The sequence below is a fragment of the Perna viridis genome, chromosome 8, assembly GCF_037379345.1.
Source record: "Perna viridis isolate PV_CMFRI_1.1 ecotype Kerala chromosome 8, ASM3737934v1, whole genome shotgun sequence".
Classification (NCBI taxonomy): Eukaryota; Metazoa; Mollusca; class Bivalvia; order Mytilida; family Mytilidae; genus Perna; species Perna viridis.
In genome coordinates this window covers 30,659,817-30,683,310 of record NC_142452.1, presented here as the reverse complement: position 1 = coordinate 30,683,310, position 23,494 = coordinate 30,659,817, and the positions used below count along the sequence as shown (strand labels likewise).

The 23,494-nt window shown below is 32.8% G+C and overlaps 1 protein-coding gene across 6 annotated transcripts in view; it reads right to left on the bottom strand.

The window, feature by feature from the left end:
* Positions 1–776: 776 nt before the first annotated feature.
* LOC148610192 (uncharacterized) overlaps positions 777–23,494 on the bottom strand; it is a 42,119-nt gene continuing 19,401 nt past the window's right edge. For all 6 annotated transcript variants that reach the window (XM_088542390.1, XM_088542389.1, XM_088542386.1 and 3 more), the window contains 9 exons: positions 23,029–23,173; positions 19,152–19,279; positions 17,328–17,841; positions 16,652–16,726; positions 14,759–15,159; positions 13,450–13,615; positions 11,076–11,227; positions 9,887–9,923; positions 777–5,381 (listed from right to left, as the gene is read on the bottom strand). In XM_088542390.1, the coding sequence (XP_088398516.1) occupies positions 2,833–5,381; positions 9,887–9,923; positions 11,076–11,227; positions 13,450–13,615; positions 14,759–15,159; positions 16,652–16,726; positions 17,328–17,841; positions 19,152–19,279; positions 23,029–23,173 (4,167 nt within the window). In that variant the 3' untranslated portion in view covers positions 777–2,832. The remainder of the gene's footprint in view (positions 5,382–9,886; positions 9,924–11,075; positions 11,228–13,449; positions 13,616–14,758; positions 15,160–16,651; positions 16,727–17,327; positions 17,842–19,151; positions 19,280–23,028; positions 23,174–23,494) is intronic.

Sequence of the window (23,494 nt, the reverse complement as noted above, 5' to 3'; positions counted from 1 at the left end):
CCCTTGTTTTGACAGGTCGTCTTCTGTTTAGCCAGCTACATGCATGTATTTCACGATAGAGCGGAGGAGTAAATGAATTATTATATAGAAAGCAGTGTTTTATCGAATGTTCCCAGTGTAATAAATTTCGATAATTCACACTTTGAAATAAATTTGGTAATTTCCCTCTCGGACTTTCTTTTGCCAAAACGTCACAACTTTGGTATCAATCCGCCGATCACAAAATTTAAAATTCATGTTAAAAATACGATAAATTATGAAGAAAATCTATATAAAAATAGGATAATCAATTGGTTATCGTGAATAACCAACAAATAGGATCACTCGTGCCAAGAATGCTTGAGAATTTATAACTCATGCGCGAAACAAGTTCCGCACACTCGTTAAATCTAACCTTTGCACCCCTTATTGAAATAGAAGCCAAGCTTCTTCATCGTTCACAAATTTGATTCCGATTGAGGTTGACATGAGTGACGACAAGCATCTTACGATCCAATATTTTTTTCTTTCTCTCAAAAAGGCACAGGCAAATAAATTTTTGCCTAAAGGCAGTAAAAGGTTCAGCGAAATGGGCATCACACTATTCCCAAAAACAGTGTGGAAAACAAATTTCAAAATCCTACGAGATTGATAAATTCCTGACTTGGTATAGTGGCAAAAGCTGCGGGAATGTTTAATTGGACCCAACCGTCCCAGGTTTCTTTTAACTGTTTTTAGTAAGATTATTACGTAAAAAATAGGGAACACTCATATAATTTCAAGTTAAAAAAAGTCAATAAGAATACTTTTTTTATATATAACATAATAGACATTTAAATTTTCAGCATAAGTACATTACAAGCAAATATACAAGTAATATGTATATGTACATATATTTAAAGAAAATAAATGAATAAAAACAAAACAAACGAAACAAACAAGAATACAAACAAACCCAACCAAAACCTGGAAAACCAACTTACTTCGAGTGCAAAGCTCACAAAAGAATATCTCCTCGCACCTATGTTATTTATATACACAGTTTAAAACTTACTAGAAATTTCTTTCGACCCCAAAGTTTTGATATTAAGATGAACCCATAACATTTTGAAATAAAAAAAGAAAACAAAATAAACAAAAGTACATATGATTGCATCTCTTGGAGAATGAAAACAAACTTCATTGGTGTCATAGTCTCAGTATGACAATAGGAAACCCTAATTTTATTTCAATCATAAATATATGTACTAGGTGCTGAGTTGTATTTAACTAAGTAATTTATGATTCGTTGATTTAATTAACAGTGCCGTGTAATGAAGGCGTAGAACCCATGAAAATGATTCCCTACGATCTATCAAAATGATTAGAAAAACCCCGAACTCACGCGGATCAGAAATTAAAATAGAATTAACACAATGGTATTATCTGCACTAATATTTTTTTTTTAAGTTTCAGACATGCAGAGAAAGTTGTGGATGAAAATGAGTACCCCCTTCTATCTATCCATGAAAGTGGCTAAAGCAATAATATATGTTACTAAATATGTAATTTCATATTGGCCCTGTTATAGGTTTGAGGCCAATATGGTTGACCAAAACCTGCAACATGGCCAATATGAAATTACTTATTTATTGACAATTTTATTAACCAACTCAACTTGATGATTTGTAGAACAGCTGTTTTCGTGTTTTACCAATAACAAGTAGGTTTATTTGCATTAGTCCTGGTGATCAAAGTTCATGAAATCCAATTCTAACTCAAAATGGCGGTGTCAAATGACCGCCATTATTTTAAAAGTTATTTTGCCATATTGGCCCTGGTTTGATCCATATTTGCCTTCTTTTTTTCATAAAAGCCCCGTATAGATGCCCGGTTTGAATTCATTATCAATTGGTCAGTTTTTGACATATTTTAACGTATTGTGGGTAGTTGGTTAATAACTACTCTTATGAAAGGCCAAACTCCGTTCAGATCGAAATCCACAAGTAAAAAATGTATGATATTTTAACAGTTCCAGAATATCCATCAAGCTCTTAAGTATGTCTTGTTTGTTGATTCAATATGTGTACATTCTATTATATATGTGGGTCATTGCATTTGACAATGTTATGCTAATGGCTAGGTTTGTACAAACACGTGCACAATGGAATTATCCGATTTCCCCGACCTGATTTTTTAAATAACAATCCACTTGCTACACGTTCTCCTGTACCATTTTTTATGGAAATATAATGCTAATTAAAAAATAATCAATTTTTTTTTTATCAAAGTCAATATTGCAGCTAGGCCTAAAACGGCATAACCTTATAATCATACCCAAATATAGGATACACAAGTGCGAAGGACAAGCTGACGGACAAATGGAAGGACGGACAAAAAGCGAGTTGGATTTGAATATTTTGTACGAATGATCGAATACATCAATACAAATATATTTCTAACTGATTGAAATGATTCGATATCTACTAAAAAAAGAGATTACAATAGTTGGAAAATATGGAATAAATACAGTTTGACATCCTCATCTACTTCAACTAAAGCAAGTACTTTAGACAGAAGTCACTTTATACTTGAAAACATATAAGGCTTATGTACAGTAGATATAAAGCAATATTGCGTAACATAACATAACATATATATCATGACTTTTCTATTCATCGAATGGATTTAGCAAATAGCTTCGACATCTTAAAATTAAGTAAATTTACTGTTTTCAACTTTTGAAGAAAAGGAAACAAATTATTCCTTCAGCACTACCGAAGATAGATCTTCCATTTACAGCACTGAAAACAAATATCTTCTGAAATTCATTATATTTAAACATTTTGTTTATACATAGGATAGATGTATCTTTCAAGTCTTTTGGCTTTTCGAGCAATTGGAAAGGTATTGAACGATACGAGTATGGCCATTATCTTTAGCTATGTTTGAAAGTGATTTTCCCTCCACACTCACCGACATATCTGCTCCATTTTCAAGAAGAAGTTTGACTATATCATAATGTCCAAACTGACATGCGTAGAAAAGTGGACTTGCTCCATTTTCTTTTTGTACATTAACAAGTACTTTGGCATTTAAAAGAAGGTTTGTCACAGCAAAGTTTCCAAATAGACATGAAAGATGTAGCGGAGAGGACCCAGTATAAATGTCCCACGCGGTATCAGATAACAGAACTCCGTGCGCAGTCCACTCTTTTGGTATTTTTCTTAATAGGAGCATACGTATGTTATTTCGAAGAGTTTTCAGTTTTTCCGAATCAACATTCTTTGCAATGTGATCGGTAGTGTAAATACCATAAGCTCTAGCTTCGAGAAGTAATTCTGCAACGTCAGAATATCCGTTCAGTATGGCAAGTGCAAAGACAGTCTCTCCAGAAAGCACCTGAACATTGATGTCAGCATTTGCACTTAGAAGCAATTGGACGATTTCTATAGGAGAATCTAACCCTTCTTGTAAACATGAATAATACAATGGAGTTGCATGAAATGAGTTACATACGTCAATCTTTGCCTTTCTATCCAACAAAATGGAAACTATTTCTTTATGTCGCTTGTAGCATGCTATATGGAGTGGTGTTGTGCCATCTGCATCCGCACGGTTAACTTCGCAGTCTTTGTTCTCTAAAATCAACTTAGTCAACCCTATATCGCCATTGTATGTTGCCCAATAAAGCGGGGTTTTACCAAATCTATCGACGATGTTGACACCTAAATAGTTTATCAGAAGTTGTGTGATTTCATGGTTAGAAATACTTAAGAGTGATCGAGTTTGGTTCGTGGTTCGCGTATTAAAATTTGCCTTATTTTCAAGTAATAATTCGACAAGTTTTACATTACTATTAAGACATGCATTATATAACAGCGAATCCCCATTGTCGTTTTGTGAATAGGGTTTTTCACCTTTTTCAATTAAAAGTTTTGTAAAATCAAAATTGTCATTACGACATGCCCAATGTAATAAAGTATTACCATCCTCATCGGACACATTACAATCCGCATTATTACTCACTAAAGTAAACATCATTTCAAGGTCTTCGTTACGGTACGCCCAGGCTAATGCCGACATCCCGTTTTTATCTTTCGAATTTATGTTCGCCTTGTTAGCGATAAGCCATTCTACTAAATCGTGGAAACCCTTACGACTTGCTTGAATCAAGGGTGTAATTGATTGTTCATTCGATATATCTGTTATGTTGACAATATTTCGAATTAAAGAATCGTCCAAGTAATTTAGATGACTTATTAACATTTTTCTTGCTTCTTCTATCATTAAGCTTCTGTTATTAAAGACGCAAACCACATTACCATTTTCCCATTCTTTGACAAGTCTCTGAAGATATACATTCGCGCTCTCAGAAGGAATATAAACTAAATGTTGAACTCTAGTTCTGCTTTGCCAACTCAACCTTTCATGAATAAAGTTAGGAACAGCATACTCTATTATACAATTAATACACCTTTTACAAAAGTAATTCACTAATACATCAAAAATAGAATCATTCACGGCCTCATAAAAACGCACGTACTGATTGACAAATGTACCCTGTAATGTGTTAAGGGCCTTAATAAGCTTTGCTTTAGTTATTCTTCTCTCAAGTGCTAGGGCATCTGACAAAGTATGCATCAAGTCTTCTTGGGCAGAAGTAGATTTCTCCTTTAACCACATCTTGTCAACACGATTATTGTGTATCACCACAATACACATAGCACATAGTAGGTTTTTACATATGTCATCACTATTAGAAAGAATATCGAACTCGTTTTCAAAAATAGATGACGGATCAGTGAAGAACTTGAGAATACTTTTGTTTTCTTGTTTACTTTTGTATAACCTACACAAAAGCGGAAATACTGCTTTACTACGAGAATAAACCCATTCCAATTCATTCGGATTAAGTTTTTGCTGAGTATATTTTTTTATCATTTCAGATCCTTCATCTAAATTCAACGGAAGGTTTGTCATATTGAATTCACATGACATAAAAGGGTATAATGTTTTGAATCTGTCATCCCTATAAATATGTAATCTACAGCATGCAATTATTTTACAATCTGAATTTTGTGTAATAGTATTGACAACGGCCATCTGTTGTTGCCATTCTTGTATATTCTGATTATTGCAATAAAATTTACCACACAAGTCGTCTACTAAGAACAATGTCTTTTTACCTTCTTTATAATACTTTTGTAAGTCACTTGGCACAAGTATAGGAACTAAATCAAATTCATATCGGCAGAGATGAGCTACATGTCTCATCGTAAAAGACTTCCCACATCCCGGAGGGCCTGTTATAGTGACACACGAGTTTAGCCGTACAAGCTTTTCGATTTGATCGCCAGCACGTGTTTCTGCATACAGTGTTTCTTCCTCCTCCCACGTTTTTAATAGTGACCTTAAAGCATCTGAAAAAAAACCGAAATGAAAATGTAAGAACAAATTAGAACAGCAAAAACAAAATAATATAAAATAAATCAATAGATACATTGTAGATATTTGAAGAAATAGAAAAAAAGACATACATTGAAGATAAAAACTAAACAAACAAACAAACAAAAACAAAACAAAACAAAACAAAACATTTGTTTATGATGTGCTACATTTCAATTTGGTGGTCTTGACTAAAAAAAACTGTTGCTACCGAATCGGAAAGAAGCACATACGCCTTAAAGAACCTTTTTTTCTTTTTTCCGTATACATAATTTAGAAAAGATTCAAAGCATACATCTGTTTTCCACAGTCTGTCTTTAAGTAATGATTTCAATTGCAGGGTCGTTAGCACGCATTGTATTGCAATAAGTGGCACTATATTTCAGAACCCATGTAAAATAATAACTCAGAAGAAATCCTTGGCATGTTGTACAACCCAGAAGACATATGTCACCAAGAGCCAGTAGAGCATGTGGTAAGGAGAATTAACTCAGTATGCTTGGGACATGTGTATATGTTTATTTTCTTTACTGATATGTGGCAAAGTAACTACAAATATAACATTTAAACAATTAAATAAAAACAATGGCCAGAAGTAGCTGAAATATCAAGTGCACTATTAAGATAAGTTTCTGGTTCTATAATGTTAATTTTCAAATTTAACACTGTCTAATTTCACTAAATCCAAATTCGAATGAATTTTGAAAAAGTCCTGAAGGTTAAGTCCTGATCCGGTGAAGGCTGAAATCTGTTCCTTGGAAGTCTGATGAATCACTAACGTTTGCGGGGAGCTGGTTACGGACGTTTCAAAGTGGCTGGAACCAGACGACTCTGTAGGTTCTACCTCATTCCTTCTGTACTTTTTTCTAAAGTTAACTGAATTTTTCCCGTCTCTCTTACTCACTCTTACTGTTTTTTTCCCGAAGTTGTTTAATTTTTTATGATGTATTTATGGGCCAGAACTGATGTTTGCATAAGATTTGCAAGTAGTACTTTTTTGAGTGATTCTAACATTTGTATCCTATTGTAGCATATTATGAAAATATGAAATAAAAATTAAATGAAAGTTGAAAAACATGTGTCACTCTAATTAAGCAATTAAACAAAATGAACCTTGATTTGATCTATCTGTGACATTTGGCATATATATCTAGCAAGTCGTATTCCTTATTTAATTGCTTACATTTAAATATATAATTAATGTAAACGTACACATTTTCGCTATTTTTGCGGTGAACACACACACACACACACACACACACACACACACACACACACACACACAATACACGCGTAGTTAATTTTAAACAGTATATAAAGGTTTTCAGTTTTTGAAAACCGCAAAAATTGATACCCGCGAATATACTCACTTAACACAATCCGCGAAAATTAATACATATACAGTAACAAAACTGACACAGACAGGAATGATATTTTTGCAAAATGTTAAAACTGTGCAAAAAGTTATGCACCTACATAATGTATGATGCATCTTTGTCATGTTGTACAACACAGAAGACATCTTTGGCATGTTGTACAACACAGAAGACATCTTTGGGATGTTGTACAATCAAAAACCTCCTTTGGCATGTTTTACAACATTGTGCTCTATACATAATACGTCTAATTTATTCCACTTTGGGCAGAATGCATGATGATTAAATTAATTGAATCAAGTTTGTATAGTGTTTTCATCATTGTAAGAGTAATCAAGGAAACCAAGATTCTAGGGAAAATCACAGGGACAAAGACCAGACATAGAAAACAACCAAACACAACAAGAAAACATAAAATAACCAAAATGATACTTATAAAGCAAAAAAAGTAAATAAGCAATTCGGACTAAAAACTGAGAGCATGGACCAGGTGCATCGGTAGGGTAAGCGTCCTCCGCTTTTCTAAAAACACTCGCCGAGTCGCTCATAAAATGTCAAGTCCGAGGTAGACGAATATGGAACGAAAAACCATGACACGTTGAATAAATCGGTTCTCATTGTGCAGATGGATACATTGTAACAATCCACGACTCCACGACGATGACCATAAAACTTCTGTAGTGATGACTTCAATCCTACAGAAGCACAACCCTATCCAAGAAGCCCAGCGCGGCACAAAAAGTCTACACATTCACGCCAAGTTCTAGCACACCGCACAAGTTGTGAAATGAAAAAATACACACAGAGGCGCCGAAGGGATGCTGCCACAGATGATAGGAAAACTGACAATACGGAATGAAAAGTCATCGCGTCTGGCATATAGTTTTGCCAATAGTTTTTCTCTACCATCTATCACTAAGTAAAACATCAAGATATGAGGCTGACTTCACAGTGTCTGTAGTATCCTTTATCACAAGTTCCCCGGGCAGACGCGAAGCATAAAATCCCCGAAACGTGGATTATTTAACGATAATACGTCGTCTATATAGAAAAAAAATAAGATCAAAGGATCTTGCTATGCTATGTTCCTCCCTTTGGATTAGATCAGCAATAAAGTCAGTCCCCCACCAAGAGTGAAGGAATAGGTCAGCGAGTAGTTGAAAACAATCTGTTTCCATTGGAATTGCCAACCATCCGCAAAAAAAAAAAAAAAAAAAAAAAAAAAAAAAAAAAAAAAAAAAAACCGCGTCCACCACACTTAACCAACATGGTGCCGACCAAAAACAAAAGGAACACCATTCTGGATTCAAATGTAATGTTTTCTATCGCTCTGTATTCAGATCAAACCATTGAAGGATAACCTCTCGTGATATCGTTGCCCCGTGAGTAAAATATTGACATAATAGACTGCAAACAACTCGTAGCACATATTGCTAAAACCTTGACACTTAGGATTTATTAATTTTTTACATACTATAATAAACATAAGAAATGAAAGAGTAATCAAGGGAACCAAGGTTATAGCAGTAATCAAAAGAATGTTGTCGATTAAAAATTCCAGCATTTTATAAACATCTTCCTCGGTATATTTGGAAAATAGCTCTTTAGGGTCCTCTTCTGCTTCTTATTTTTAAACAGTGCAGGCCAAAACCACATTCACGTAGTTAAGATTTATGAATGCGTACTTTTTAACGGGCTTTAGAACCTTGGTTTTGGCCATATTCATATTATTTACACCAATTCTTTTTTTTTTGGTTTTGAACCTTGTCATACAATGTAATAAAGATCCATTGACAAATATTTATGAACGATGATGCAATATACGACAGCAGTGACATTTCCGTATTCGACGGCAAAATTTTTGCCTGTGCCTTGGTCATGCAAATTTTATGGGTGGGGGGGGGGAAATATCAAAATGCAGAATTACTAAATACATGACACACTTCTACAGAAAAAGAGAAAAGAAACGAAAAGCAAATAAAAAATAATAAGTTTTGTGCTAGTTTTTTTATTTGCTTTTCCTTTCTTTTCTCTTTTTTTCTGTAGATGTTATATCTAGCATGTCTATGAAATACAATATGTGCATAAATCATGTTTATTAAATATGAGTCTTGCCAAACATTCAAATATGTAATGTAACCTAGTTATACTGATTATTCATGAAAATGAAAAGTCATATTATTAAATTAGTGTTTCTAGACAAAAGTTATAATATCAAAGACCTAAAAGATAGCGCATGATATACAGTTTTTTGATGGACAAATTCATCCAGCATTTTACGTTTTCTCATATTAAAACAATTGGAGATGTGGTATGATTTTATGGTCGTCATCATGAATTCGTGGATCGTTATGGTGTATCCATCAGCACCATGAAAACTGATTTATTCAACGGGTCATAGTTTTCTTTTCCTCGTTTGTCTACCCCGGACTTTTTATGAGCAACTCGGCGGGTGTTTCTAGAAAAGCAGAGGACGCTTACCCTACCGGTGCACCTGGTCCATGCTCCCAGTTTTTAATCCGAGTTGCTCATTTGCTTTTGTTACTTTGTATGTATGATTTTAGTTACTTTATGTTCTTTGTTGTGTATGTCTGTTTTCCATGTCTGGTCTTTGTCCCTGGATTACATTCTTTTGATTACCGCTATAACCTTGGTTCCCTTGATTACTCTTCCAATTAGACACTCATCCACTAAAAGCCAAACAACATACAACTAAACTTCCACAGGTCACCACATGTCTTCAATGATGAGCAAAACCCATACCATTAACCAATATGTAAAAAAAAATTACAAAAAAGAAAAAAAATATTAATAAAAAAAAAATTGAAGTGAAATTATTTAAAAAGACGAAAATCGACCTCATCTATAGAAAAAGATACGTAAAATGAATAACAATGAAAATAATAATAATAATAATGAAAACCAAAACAATGACAACCAATGGACCACAGATTCTGTTTGTTTTATCAGTTCTCATTCTTTTAATTCCTGATACTATTTAAAGGTTGATTTTTTATAGGTTGTAGTTTAAAGTTGATGACGTGTAACGATATGTATATTGTGATAAAAAGATAAAAGCATAAGCATATGTCCATGTTACTCACCTGGCAATTTTTCATACATCATGGAATTTTCTATTTGCTGAAAATTTAACATAAAACACAGTAGTTTAAAAATCTGACAAAAAAGTATACAAAGTAGGAGTGGGATGAATCAAGTGCTTTTGAACTTTTATTTTGAATTTATTCTCAGGCGCCTGGTGAAAAGCCACTTGTATATTTTTTTTGAAATTATATTTTACATTTTCATATCTTACAACAATACAAATTGAATATAGTTATATTTAATCCATTACTATTGACAAAATATGCGAGTGAAAAAAACATAGAAGACAATTTTCAAAAGTAGGCTATTAACAAGATGCATGTGTAGAAAGGCATTTTTATCATTTAAGTAGCAGTCCGCCTAAGAATCATGCAATTTTTACTGAAAGTAAATTATTGATGTCAGATATTTTATCCAAATTGACTTTAAATCAGTTGGATATATAAGAAAAACAATGAATAAAATGAAAAAATGAAAAATGTTTTCACCGTTATCATAGCAACAACCACTCCTTAGCAACCACCGATTAAGAGTCTAATAATAAAAAAAATGTCACAATTTGAATGTATTTTTTTTTATATCTAATGGTGGAAATTTACCAAACTAAATAATTATATTAATGTAGTGTGACTTCTGGAAAACAATTTACAATAAAGTACAAAGCAATCTGATTGGTTAAGATCTGGTTACCATAGCAACCATAATTCTGAATTTTTGACAATTTGAAATATAGGAAAATAGGCTATGTTCAGACCCGTTTTGCTAACAAGAGCAAGAAGATATTATCCAAATGTATGCATGAATGTGTAGTAGATGCTCTCCACTGAAACATGTCAAAATAAAAATATGTAGCATATCTTTGTTTTTTGCTCATTTGGACCTTAAATCACCCCCATAAAGACTTTTCTTCTTCTTAACGCTTTTCATGCAAACTTTGTCCAGACCATAACTTTTTTGTCTTTTGACCCAGACTTCTATTATTTGGTATGTTGCTATATCCTCTTGGGGCAGAAGGTCAAATAACACACAAATTGTCGCCAAATACGATACACAATTTTGTCTGTGCCATTACTTTTTGGTCTTTTTACTGAGATGTCTGAGCTGTTCGACATTTAAGTAAATCAAATCACATAAAGTTAAATGTCCTTTTATTACATCTTCCTTATTCTCTTCAAGGAAAACATGTACCTCAACTGAACTTCTAAAGTGATAATGTTGTTCTTCGACTTGTCTAGAAGTCATATGAGCTAAATTTGATGTACACTGGACAAACAATGGTATTTGATCTCTAACTTCATCAACCAATTCTAGGCCTAGTGATCGCTGCTGAAACATTTGTCCTGAAAGAAACATGTATATAGCTATAGATTAAAAAAAACAGAGAACTAACATTACACTGTTTTTGATCTTTTTACTCTATTGAAAAGCAGTTACCCAAGGAACTGATACAACTATTTTTACATACGTTATTGTCTAAAACAGATATTCCAGAAAATTATTTTCTTTTCCATTACTCAACCTGTTTCGTTATTCAAAAGAATACCATGTATTACACTGAAGAATCTGTCAGGACTTTGTGCGATCAGATTCACAAGTTGTATCAACTAGTGATTTTTTTCATACTTTTTTATAATATATAGTATTAAGCTCTTCCTTTCAAATAATTTTAGATTTACTATGTAATCGGTTGTCATCAATTTTGTGTCTGTCGCCATCGTCTGTTGTTAACTTTTCTTCCAATCTCAGTCCTGAAACTGATTATTCCAAACTTTTACAACATCTTTGGAATATCTACTTTGAAAATGTGTGGATTATGCAGATTCAGCACAACCGTTAAATAGTCATTGTCTCGAACGGACAACCTGTTTAACCCTGTACATTTTAGGATTAATGTGGACAATCGATTAATTAGGGACACAATTTTTATTGCGTAAAGACAAAGATCTTTTGACACACAGCTGCCATTTCTAAAAAAAAAAAGAAAGAAAAAAAAAAAAAAAAACCAACACACAACTCCATAAAGCAACCAGTACTATTTTATTCTAAATATAAGTTAATGGCCATCATTTCTACATTTTTTTCCAAAATTAAATTCCTGATATTTTGAACACCTCAATATATTAACTTAAAACCCTGTTAAGTAAATTAAAAAGAAATGTTCAGTCCAAAGATGTACTCGAGATTCGTGGTTTCCAACCGTTTATCTTTACATAAAATGACTTACTGTAATACTGATTTCTATAAAAACGACTCAACAATGCATTCATCTGGGAATGATAAATTGAAAAAAAACCTTACATAATTCAACGGGACTTAATATAGATAATGAAATAAGATGCTTATAACCTGTACTAAAACAAAGTGTGCATTAATTGGAAGCAGAAAGGGATTTTTGTAACAAGCTGATATTCAATTAAACATAAATTCAGATATTACTGAAATGTTCAATTCTGAGAAATTATAAAGAATGATGATAAATCCTCAATTACACTGTAGAAACAAATAGATGGTGTATGTTCAAAAGTTTCCTGTCGTATTTATTTGCTATCCAACATTGAGAATTTTCTAAATCTTTACTCAGAGAAACTTTCGCTATTAGGTTATGTGTGACCGCCAAGTGATTTTTGTTTGCTATTTGGGAAAACGGTAATCTCGATAATCGAAATCGGATCATAAAACAACAAAAGTAGGCTGCACAAATTTTTCATAATGAAGATTTCCTTGAATCATCAGCACCCTTGTTCAAACATTATGAATGCTTGACTTAAATCATGATAATATATTACAAATGCGTTCTCTGTTTTAAACGTATATAACAATGGTTTGCAGAGCACGCACAGCTTGATACGACCATAGAGGAAGAACCTTGAACAACTGGATCAAATATAGACACATCATTCATGCTTGATACAGCTTTGATATTAACACATGGTAAGTCTGCCCTTTACTCTTTTTGTTAGTTCGGTTCGGTACGTGTTTATCTTTTTGCAAGTTATTTCAATATAGTTAAAAGGCAAAAACAATACATCAAGGGGGCATTCATTAAAATGTTTATTTTATCGTCTTACTCATAAGAATGTTTCTATGAAGACTTATCGAAACTTTGTAAACAGCATAGTCAAGCAACAATATAGACAATAATGCCCTAAAACAAGTCATTTCTAGTTATTGTCAACCATCTTCAGTTTTCCATTTGTAAAAAATGTGCGAGGTCATCCGTATTTTGTTCTCCCTGTTGTAAGCGGATGCAGAATTAAAGGTGGAGTGGGGGCAGTATTAAAGACCAGGCAAAGTGTGGGAAGAATTTTTTTTGGGGGGTTGAACTTGAGAAAAAAAAATATACAAAAATATTAGTTTTGCCAAATTTAAATGAAGTACGACGGGTCCGTCCATAATAAATCCACAGATGCCTGATGCATTTGAACGATATCAAAAATATTTTTTGGAATAAACTCTCGGGCGTATATATCAGTAATTTACTCTCGAATCTCTTAAGACTTCAATTTTACAGCAATTGCAGGAAATGCAAATTTAACAATGTAACGAAATCTCAATTTTTTACCATATTCCTTCCATCTATTAAGGTCCTTTAAAGCTTCTTCTTTCTGTTTGGTTGGAATGCTTAGGCATTTTATAAGGTATGCTATATCATCAAATGAACTTGCGTATAATTGTTCATCCCATACTTGGTAATTATTATGTGCCAAACGGTTCCGAATAACTTTAACCTAAAAAAAATGCATGATAAAATACTTATAAATACATCATCATTTAAATGTCCATTACAGGGATTTCGACTTCTGGAATAGGCAAATCTACATCTATTTCAGTTTATAAATATAGTTTTCTAATAAAATGATATTGAAATAAACCAAATAAAAAATGTTGTCATTTTAATTTTGAACTTTCTTTGAACTGTTCTTTGAACAACGATTCATCGGTGTTTTAGGATTGCCCAGCCCTTTGGAATGAATGTCAAAACCCACATTAGTTGTCATAACAAGGTTTTCACTTATTTTCCATAATCCATTGCTTTTATCTAAGACTTGACGCATCTTTCCACGATGATCATGATCAATTTTGATGGGCAACTTGTTTCTACAGTCTGTGTCCGTCTTCACTTTTACTAATTTATTTGTCTCATTTTCTGTATTTTAAAACGTTTTATTTGTATTTTACTTGTATTTAATCCTCTTTTACTTTTTAAGAGACTGTCCATGTAGGAAACAGATAGTTCTTACGATATTAGTGGCACATGGTAAAATTTGTCCCACTGAAAGTTTTGTTGCAATCAAATATTCTTATCAAATGTATGTCAATAAGTAAAAGATTCGTTTAAATCGTCATTGGATGGTTCAGAAAATGATTTTTAATTTCCCTTAAAAGCAACCAAACTAGCACGAAAATAAAGTTACCTCCCTTTTTTCCACGAATTTCAATGCTTTCCATGCAATTTATTTTTCTTTAATCGTTGCATTTAATAATAGTAAAAAAAACATCATTCAGCTTTGAGAAAGGATGCTTTTGTTATATAAAATGGATGAACACTGCCTGTTTTTGCATGAAGGCCCTCTTGATTGTGGCTATTGTTCCCTTATTTATTATTCTTATTTACGACTGATAAGAAAATGGTGCACAATAAATTGTTATATAACCAGGCAAATTTACACATAATGTTAACAAATTGTTAATAATATAGTTTTGATAAATATGTTTTTCCATAATGGACCAGACATGTGTCTAAGGTCTGTAATAATCCCCAAGGAAGATGTAATGGTCCAAGGTAATGTCTTCCTGGACATATAACTGGTTCATTATGTAAAACTGAATTATTAATACTACAATAAACACAGGTACTGACAAAGTTTTACCTGATAAATGAGTTGCGTCGCATTGCCAGAGAGATTACTATTCAAAAGAATGCAGAACGCAGCTGATAAAGAAAATGAACTGTTAAAATCGTAGTAATTTGCTAGGTAGGTCGGCAAAAAGAGTTTAGACAAATCAACACCATTCATAACTTTGTAGTTGTAATCTCTGTACATCCATCCCTTCTGTTCATTATCATTGATTGATGTATAATTAAGCTTATATGAATGAATTGATTGTAAATAGTTTGGGTACACTTGACTGTCAAGATGCTTTTTCGCATTTAAATCTTGATACATCAACTGAAGTTCTTCGGAAATAAGTTTTCGGAAAATTGGATGTAACACAGACTGAAGACACATTCCGAATATTATCCATCGTTTATGATACTCATCTAAGTCATCTAAAAATAAAAACTACAATTTGAATAAATTCATAATCGACGTGAAATGATATCTTATGATTATTTGTAACGAAGTTACACATACATTCATGCATAACGATGCCTTGCATTGTCACGATTTTTGGTCTTGGAATTATTATCAGCAACTCGAACTACTAAGGACAATATAAAGAGTCCAAATTTTACTCGAACTTCTAAAGACAACAAAAAAGTCCAAATTTTACTATAGCCTTTAACTCTCTCTCATGCGATATATACGTCAGACATACGTCGCAAACTATTTCCATTATAGGAAGTCAAAATAAAAAACACTGTCGGGTCCTTGAATGTATTGGAAGAAACTGTATCTATTTAGTAGTACATGTGGAATTATTCTATGGTTGGAAAAGGATAGCATGTAAGTTTGGTCATTACGAAACAAGATTAATGTTAATAGCGAAAAAAGGGAGTTAAGTTGTTACAAAACATTCCAACCAAATATTAAAGGAATTGTAGAAATTAGCAAGAGGTTCACAGGGGCCTGAATAGCTCACCTGGTTAAAGTTCGTATTCCGAGGGTAATAAATTTAACAAGGAGATGTCCAACGATTTTGACTCATGAAGACTTTGGTAGGACTTATCATAAGGATCATTTCAGAAAATGAAAGTCTCTTTCTATCTATTATAGGTTTCAAGATAAAAATCATCTTTCAAGGACACTAACTCTTAGAAGGAGTCGCCTGACAACTTTGATCCCAGACGACTTTTGAAGGCCTTATAATAAGGATCATTTCAGCAATTAAAAAAGTTTGGCTAAACCTAACGGTTTGCGAAAAACTACTGTCTGACCCCTATGTTCTATTTTTAGTAATGGGGGCCATGTTTTTGATTCATCAAAAACCCCCACATCAGTTCTATGCAGGATACCCCAAAATCCCCACATCAGTTCTATGCAGGATACCCCAAGAAACATTCATACCAAATTTGGTTTCAAGTAGTCAAGTAGTGTCAGAGGAGAATATTTTTGAAAGAAATAACATTAAAAATAGAAGAAATCGTTGAAAAGGGCAATAACTCCAACATGGCTTAACGGATTAAAACCAAAACTTAATCAGAGATAGATCTCATCATGCTGAACACTTTTATACAATGTACGAATTTAGCTAAACCTATAGGTTATGGTGATATATGTGAAAAACTACTGTATGACCCCTATGTTATATTTTTAGTAACGGTGGCCATGTTTTTCAACGAATCAAAAATCCCCACATCAGTTCTATGCAAAATACATTTATACCAAGTTTGGTTCTAATCAGTCTAGTAGTTTCAGAGGAGAAGAGTTTTGTACAATTGTTAACGACGACGACGGACGACGACGACGACGGACGCCAAGTGATGGCAATAGCTCACATGGCCTTTGGCAAGGTGAGCTAAACATATACTAAATTTAAAGAATGTATAATAAAATGGCAAATTACTTAATGCGTAATTGAAATTATACACCTATACTAACCTACTCCAAACATTTTTGCGATATCAAATTCAACCTCTTTTCTGATTTTGTCATCTTCTTCTCGTACTTTTTGGCCTTAAATTACAATTAATGTCACATACATTCAGAAAAAGTACGAAAAAAAACAAGTACAATTTTGACAAAAATATCCATAATAGTTTCAGAAATATTGTTGTGAATAAAGTGAATGTTTTAAAATTTAAATAAGTCAAGATTTTGGCGATGTTTGTCCACAAAATAATGAATGTGATCACCAAGATCCGACAGAAAGTATCAGTGTTACAATTTAATATTTTCTGTCATGATCACAGCGATATGTTATTTTAGGATATGTCGAACATAATTCTCGCCAAATATTATAAATGCATGATTAAGGTTTTTTGAAGACTTCCCTAATGTTGTTATATATCATGCATCGATACAATGGTACAAAGCAGATACGAATAAGCACAGACAATTAAAACAAAGGAAAAGGAATGTTACGACATACATGGCGTCATCAGTGTTATAGTAAACGTTTGATGTATCAAATATATCAGTGTTTAGAAATAGATCAAATGTTTTCTGCAGTCATGAAAGTTCATTTATATCAAATACTTCAAATTAAGAACAGAAAAAAAACGTCATATGAACATAATGAACATAAGCTGTTCCACTTATTGCACGATTCACTTACCATCGTTGTTCAAATTCATTTGTTTGATATTTTCCTTCATATAAGAAACTTTTGAGTCGAAAGATCCATAGCCGCTGTCCGAAGTATATGATGCGTTATCATGGATGGCGTCCACTGAATCGCCACTTAATTCATTTGAAGTTCCTTCTACGGAATGATAATCAGAATGAAATTGTGTTGACTGATCATTACCTGTATTATCATATATTTCACTGCTATTTTTAGTTTTTTTTTTCGTATTGTTTTGTTTGAAGGTTTGATCACTCGGGCTAATGTTTCCCACTGTCTGAATAGGAGGTTGATGTGTTTTTATTTCCCTTCCACTGCTTGTTAAATCACTTTCACTTCTTGTTTGAATTTTACCAATATCTACTACATTTGGTTCTCCTCTGTCAAGATTTGTCGTTTCTGGTTCTTGAATGTTTGATTCTTGCATGCCATTCTTTCCATCCATCGGAATGGAAATAATCTCTTTTGGTACAGTGTCCATCTCATCTTCACATGAGTTGGCATGCTTAAAAAATCATCTTCATTTTCATTATACATGTACTTTCTTATCAAAAGAATTTAGGAATAGTATGTTCAATATTCTCTTGTATAGAGACGTAATCTAGCATATAAACTTTTTACAAAAAAAAATTTTACTTAAGAGAGGGTCTTTTTCGACATTACAAAGCTAATTTAAACTAGAGGCTCAAGAGAGCCTGAATCGCTCACCTGGTTAACCATTTGCCTATTTGAAAAACTTGAGGAATCAAACAGGCTAAGTTAAAATAAACTATAATTATTCATAGCATTTTCATGAACTGAACCAGAATTTTGCTAATAGCAACATTTAATAATTTTTTTTTCCAAAAACCTGTCTTATGACCCCTAAGTTCCATTTTTAGTATAGGGCAGCCATATCTATTCACGGATTAAAAATCACAACAGCCATTTTGAGCATAATACACAAAAGAACTATTATGCTTATTTTCATTCAATGATCTTAAATGGTTTTAGAGAAGAAGATAACGACTGTTTCAGGGGTTGTAATTCCTACATTAGTCAATGAATGGTTTTGAAAATTTCGGCATAGGTCCATCTCATGATGCTTCACAATTTTACCCATGCCAGAAATTTGCTAAAGGCAACGGTTTTTGAGTTATTTGCAAAAAACTGCAATCTGACCCCTATGTTCTATTTTTAGTAATGGCGGCCATGTTTTGTCATGAATCAACAATCCCATCTGTCAATTTGTGTGGGATATCCTAAGGAACATATATGCCACCTTTCATTGAATTCTGTGCAATAGATTTTGAGAAGATTTTCAAAGTGGCAAAAAAAAAAACTGTTCCAGGGGCCGTAACTCCTACATCAGTTGACCAATCCTTTTGAAAATTTTGGCATCTCATGATGCTAAACAATATTACCTTTGAGCCTGAAATTTGCCAAAGGTAATGGTTTTTGAGTTATTTGGAAAAAACTGCAATCTGACTCCTATGTTCTATTTTTAGTATCAGCGGCCATGTTTTTTCATGGATCAAAAATCCCAACGGTAATTTTGTGCCGAACACCCTACGAAACAATCATATTAAGTTTAAAACCTGTCAGTCTAGTAGTTTCAGAGGAGAAGATTTTTGAAAATTTGTCCACGACGACGGCCAGGTGAGCTAAAAAGGTGATAGTTACACCATCTACGTATTACCGACACGTCATATCTAAGCAAGACGTCGCATATGGGTATCTCGTAGTAAATGAGTGCATCAGCACTAGAGAGAAACTTTCCATAGAGAGATAAGTAACGAAAAATATGAATTTTAAAGAAAAGTTTTTTCAATTTACCTCGACTTTTGACTGGTTCTCGGTGTAAGGTTTTACTTTTTCCTTTAAGATGGATGATGCAGTTTTAAATGATTCAACATTACCAACTTTAATGCCATTGATGAATTCTTCGTCTATTAGAGGCAGTCCTAAAATTATCAAAATATTAGACATTATAGTGAATGAAATTCTTATAGATGATATAATATTCATTTGTCATAACTCCCAGTATTGGTACTAAACCGAAGAAAAACATGTCTTTTGTTTTTAGTGCAGATTACACATTATTATTTGATTAAGTACATGTAGTTGTTTTATTTGTTATATCATTTGCTACATCCGTCAAGTACTTTCTCGCTCAAAATTTCGATGCAGTATATAAACAATCACAAGGCACTGTTCTGCCAAAAAAATTGTTATGCTAATTTAGCTCCAACATTATTTCCAATCTGCTTCTGAGTTCTATTGATTTGGATGAAAAAGGGCCAAGACCAAAAATCAATATAACCAATGACGTTTAAGTTTGCCTTTTTTAAAGTTGCGATATATCATCTAAGATTAATGGTCAAATTTCCACCTTTCCTCTTTTACATAACCCGGACCTGACGTTTTATGAACAGCTCGACGGGTGTTTTTAGAACAGAAGAGGACTCTTACCCTACCGGTGTACCTGGTTCATGCTTTAGTGGATTCCGAGTTGCTCATTTACTCTTATTACCTTTTATGTATTATTTTAGTTACTTTATGTTCTATGTTATGTTTGTCTGTTTTACATGTCTAGTCTTTGTCCCTGGAGATTACATTCTTTTGATTCCCTCTAGAATTCTGGTTCCCTTGATGACTCTTTCTACCACTTACGTTTTTAAAAGTTACAGTGACCGTAATATCGGGTAATCAAGGTGATCATGAATCTTTTTAAAACCAACTAAAATGTACTATTGCTCCTGTACAATCACGGTTTTGTATACCTATAATGATTTTAAAAAGTGCAAGATCACCTCCTCTTCAGAAATAAAATTTCTTTGTAGTGACAGTCTTATGAAGCACTTTTAGAGTATTAATGAGGGCTTCTGATATTATCTAGAAAGGCCTCAGAAATATACGTGTAAAACAATTTTATGGAACAGCTGTGTTGTTTCACCCTGGAACAACAATGTTACAATGAATGCAATGATTGCTTACAAACATTTATCACATTCATATGGTTACTTCTTTAAGAAATGGAATTTAGGAATTTTGTTAATAAAGACTATATTTAAAAGTTTTAAAAAACAAGGGTTTAACATATGAGACAACCAAGCTCGCAGACAATTCGTCACAAGTCTATTTGGAACGCCCTCAAAGTTATGATTAGTGAATTATCTATCAATACGATCTTTCTAGCTTCTACCTCCGTCCTTTTCAAGTAATCGTACCTCATATCATATTCATGATATTTACCGTATAAAACATTAAAAATGATATCTCGCGAAACCAGTTTCAATATGACAATATTGGGAAGAAATTCAAGACGGTAACGGCCCAGACTTAGCTATGCTACTTTTAAAAAAATCATCTTTACTTAGATATTGGACTGTATAATTAAATTATAAATACAAAAGTTTAACATAGGTCTCACTAACCACTTCTAACGTTTCCATTACTTTACATGTTAAAAAAGTAATTTTCAAAGTCTCACTGTGAATTCCCAGGACAAATGACATCTTAAAGCTGCATACCGTTGCGAAGCTTGGAAAATAAGGCTTCCAAAATCATTATGTTAATGGTACGATGATAGTAGAAATTCTTCACAAAATTTACTTGAATAAATAATACCGAAAATCCACATTTTTACATGTTCTGCTAACTGGCAGCATGGAGGCATATTACTCACACATGTAAACAATATTCATACACTTTTGTAGTTAATTACATATATGATTTTAAAGTACACATTCTCAGCTTTATTTTGACTACTTTTAATCATAATACACACAAATAATGCACTGACAATGCATATGTTTTTGGTACTACATAGGGGGGTGGCCATTTGACCCGGAAGTGGTTAGTGAGACCATAGGTAATTTATTATTTTGGCAATGCAATAATTCATACTGCCTTTTGAGGAAAACTTGAAACATTGTGACGAAAGTTTTGCATTCATGTATCAAGCTCAAAGCTTCATTAAACCTTTCTTGAAAAGTCTACGGATATATTTGAAAGAAATTCTGTTTACAAACCGCCTTTTCTAGAACAAAACACATGGATTGTTTTTCAATTAAATAGAAATAGTTAATTAGAATACTGGATACGGTAGATAAGCGCTTAGGTAGAGGACATTATCATGATTAATTTACAGTCCATAGGATTGCATTTTGAAAAATAGAAATCCAATTTCATATTTAGATTCATATATTCGGTATTTATATTTTATCATATGTGAAAACATAATCATCCTTAGGTGAGAATGTAGTTTTCGTGATGAAATCGAGTAGAATAAGCAACAATGTAAAATTTTGACAGTAACGGTTTTATAACCTATTTATTTTGACATCATTACAAAGAAGTAAAGCAACACAGCATGCATTTTTCATATACTTATATGTATATATAAATATATATGTATTTTGAACATTGTGAATTTATAGCTGATCTGATCTAAAAGAAACAACATCGTTTAGCTAGATTCTTTGATCTCAGCTTCAACTACATATATGGCGCATCATCGTAAAACAATCATAGTTTCGGGGACTTATACGTCGCATCTACCCAAAGAACTTGAGATAAAGGATACTACAGACACTTTTAATTCAGCTTCATCTCCTGACCTACACTTAGAGATCGATAGTAATGGAAAACAATTGACTAAACTATACGCGATGACTTTTAATGCCGTATTGTCAACTTTCCTTTCATCTGTGGCAACATCCCTTCAACACCTGCGTATGGAGTTTTCATATCACAACATAAGTTATGCAAGAACTTGCCGTAACTACGCAGATTTTTTGTTTCGCGGTAGACTTCTAACAAATAAACTTGTAGAACAGAGGTATGTTACAAGATTGCAGTCATCAGTACAAGTTTTATGGTCGTCATCAAGAAAGCGTGGATCATTACGGTGTATCCATCTGCACCATGAATACTGATTTATTCAATATGTCATAGTTTCGAGTTGCTTGTTTACTTTTTGCTACTCTGTGTGTATTATTTTAGTTGTTTTATGTTCTTTGTTGTGCGTGTCTGTTTTTCCTGTCTGGTCTTTTTCCCTAGAGATTACATTCTATTGATTTCCACAAGAATCTTGGTTCCCTTGATTACTCTTTGAACAATTTGTATGTTAATACAATTACAGTTAATATTTTATGACCTATACAGGGCTTGACGCCGTTACACTTTTGCAAGAGTTTCGTGAATTATTTAAAAAGAACGATTAGCGTAATCTTTGGTCTCAATTACCACTTCCGTGTAAAATAGCCATCTCTATATAGTACCAAAAAATACTAAACATAAATCTATGCATTTAAGCTGAGAATGTATACTTTAATATCGTTTTTTGTAATTTACTACATAATAGTATGTTGTTTACACGTGTGAGTAAATTTTGTGAAAAGATTTTATAATCATTGTTCTATCATCATAATGCTTTTGAAAGCCCTATGTTCAAGGCTTCGCAATGTTATGCAACAATAAAATGTCATTAATCCTCGGAAATCAGGGTGAAACTTTGAAAATTACTTTCAACCCATGTCAACTGAAAACAATTGAAACGTTGGAAGTTGTAAGTGAGACCTTTACTAATTACAAGAGGTTCTCGTTTTGTTATTGTATTGTATATGTTTAGTTTATGGTATTTAGCTGAATGTATTTGATCGGTTTGTTTCACAATCGTAAGCCGTCAAATTGCTTGTAATCGACTTACCGTACTGAGTGCACAGTTTGAATTCGTCAAGCTGGTCACTGTTCATGGATCTAATGAATCCGTCCATAGTCTCTATAGCAATTTCAAATGTTCTAACATCTATATGATGTGTTCTCTTACAAGGTTTCAGCACATTATATGTCAGCTGGAACAAAAAATATATATATATATCTATCACCCTTACTAATTGTCACATTATAGATGGTTTGATATATCTCTAGTCCAATAGAATTAAAATATAAGAGATGCTCTAATGTGTATATTCTATCGACGCATTGCCTGTTAATGATATATCAATATTTGTTTAAGATAAAGTATCATGGCTTCGAGTGACAATTGTAGGAAATGAGCGAAAAGTTCTTGTGAAACGAGTACATTTCGAGAAACATACAGTATAATATATTTTAGTTTTAATTATTTTACGGTATCTTATTCACTAATGGAATTTCAGAGATTCATAGAAGAC